The 2517-nt window shown below is 43.3% G+C and overlaps 1 protein-coding gene across 1 annotated transcript; it reads left to right on the top strand.

Moving 5' to 3' along the window:
* Positions 1 to 669: 669 nt before the first annotated feature.
* LOC139478667 (uncharacterized) lies at positions 670 to 2517 on the top strand. The gene is made up of 2 exons (XM_071261231.1): positions 670 to 1147; positions 1961 to 2517. Exons 1-2 carry the CDS (start codon positions 670 to 672, stop codon positions 2515 to 2517), a joined length of 1035 nt encoding a protein of 344 aa, XP_071117332.1.

Here is a 2517-nt window from a genome sequence, read left to right as displayed (position 1 = left end):
GTCTTCGGCGTGACGAGCGAACGCTTTAACCACTAGGCTACCCGACCGCCCCCTTTACTGAAGAAAGCACGGAACATCAATTTATTCTCAGATTGTACTTTATCAGCATTTGATTTAATGGTTGCCCCTATCATGTTGTATGTTTCTGCAATTTGGGGATTTGTAAATATAAAGTTTTTGAAAAGGTACATTCAAAATATCTCAAGCTTGCACCAAGTTCAAAGTTCGACTCCATGTCATGCTAATGGCGACAGACGATTTTAGTGTTTATGACATTGATTCAGACGATTCATTTCCAATCTGTGACGAAATCATTTTCACATTTTTGCAACACGTTGACATCAATCAATGTCAGAATGAAGGAACACATGTCCTGTATAAACATCACAACTCATACTGACAGAATCGACCACATCGAAACAACCGTTAGAGATTTATTCGTTGACTGTCCGTTGCATATATCAGAGGTGTTCCGTCATGTCAAGACTTTGTAAAATTTGTTTAATTTTCATCGCACTTTTGGGGTGTGTTTTTTACTTCATGCAAAATATTATTATTTGTGCAGATGTAAAAAATGAAAATGGACACAAAGTATATTCACCCAGGATATCTACCACCAAACAGTCGATAAGCAACGGGTCCGCTGAATGTCCAAATGTGTTGACCCTTATGACCAAAGGTCATTGGAGCAGCAGACGACTGACACACCAGGAAAGGAAAACTATGGATGATTTTTTATTTAGTTTCCAAACGAGGTACAGGTTCCCAAAGCACTTCCAGCGCAAGGATGCGAAATGTGGAAACGTCACCTATTTGGAAACTAACTACTTCCGGGCTCTCTGTAACCCCAAGGGGCCCACGCCATGCTGCTTCCGGGACCGGTGCGTGCGCAGGGTAGAGAGTGAGTGTACCTGTTCTGACTGTTACGACCTGAGACAGGAAAGATACGCTGATTATTCAAATTGGATCCCGGCAGACAGTCGGTGTCCATATCGCGCGTTTTCAAGTGAGGAAGCTTGTGCTCTGCTGAAGGGGAGTTCCATCCACTTTGTAGGGGATTCCTTAGTTCGTCATATTTATACAGCACTACTCCTCGTTCTGTCTGGCGACATGGACTATGGGGCCTTGAAAAGCAGTGCATCGCAAGGTAGGAGAGCCGTGGCAATTCATAATATTTGAGTAACTGAGTATGGTTTTACGCCGCTTTTAGCAATATTCCAGCAATATCACGGCGCAGGGGACACCAGAAATGGGCTTCACACATTGTACCGATGTCGGGAATCGAACCCGGGTTTTCGGTGTGACGAGCGAACGCTTTAACCACTAGGCTACCCGACCGCCCCAATAATATTTGAAGCAAACTCGAAATGAGCCATTAATGTGATATGGCTGGAGTATTGATAAAAGCGGCGTAAAAGCCTACTCACTCACTCACGGAGATGCTAGATATAGGTGCTATCATTTATACAATGTTTCTACCTTACTGATCGCGTTGAGAATAATATTTTCTATTTCGTTTTAGAATTCGTTTGTTCTCTACATCTTAAATATAAACACGTATGGGAAGTAATGTATTACAAACCTTTCGTGTCATCACTAGAACTTCAGACCGTCTCCGTGGTCTAACGGTAGAGCGTCCGCCCGGAGAACCGTCATACCAAAAGACGTTAAAAGATGGTACTTGTTGTTACCCTGTCTGGCGCTCGGCATTAAGGGACTGAAACAAGGACTGGTCGACTGCATACTGTGTCTGAGTGGGGTATTCATGTTAAACTGCGGCATGATATCTCAGTGTGCTAGCGGTATAGCATGAGTCCGGACTAGTACAAGCACCCACACATACATAATCGTACATGCATGTCGCTATATGTAGCGTCAATAATCTTGGAGGCGATGTTAAAACCTAATTCACCTCACCTTACCTCACCGAACTTCATGACTTTCTATTTCCTTTGTACAGAAACTAGAAGCTCCTGTCGAGGCCTGTATATGTTTACGGAGAAGGTTTGCCGCATAAACCTGTCATACGCTACCAATCTCTGTGGAGGTCAGACCAGGCTTGTAATGAAATATTATGCACACACTCAAGCCGGCCGTGCATTCCTTACCCATGTGAAAACCATCACAAACCAGACAAAATCTCTTATTCTTACAGGTATTGGTATTCATAATGGTTTTAATATAACTCAAATTCTCCCACGTTTCATCGGACCGGTTATTCAAGACCTTAAGCCACGGACTTCAAAATGGCCGTTCCTGATTTGGGCGAATACGCATGCGCCTGGTTTATTCAAGTCGCCATCTTTACATCATCAGACCCGGCCGATTATGGAAAAGTTCAATTCTGAAATGGTGGATCTGATGGCGGAAAATGACGTTCCCGTGTTTGAAACATTCAACTTGACGGACTGGATGTCCAGTTTTGACGGAGAACATTATGGGAGAGGTATAAATGTTGTCAAAGCAAACATTCTGCTTCACTACATAGCTGAATTGAAACGGAAGGGTCTGTGGTAA

This window comes from Haliotis cracherodii, unplaced genomic scaffold, assembly GCF_022045235.1.
Source record: "Haliotis cracherodii isolate W230 unplaced genomic scaffold, xgHalCrac1.p SCAF_4, whole genome shotgun sequence".
In the NCBI taxonomy this organism is placed as follows: domain Eukaryota; kingdom Metazoa; phylum Mollusca; class Gastropoda; order Lepetellida; family Haliotidae; genus Haliotis; species Haliotis cracherodii.
The sequence above is the reverse complement of the archived record's forward strand: the minus strand, read 5'-3'. Positions and strand labels throughout refer to the sequence as shown.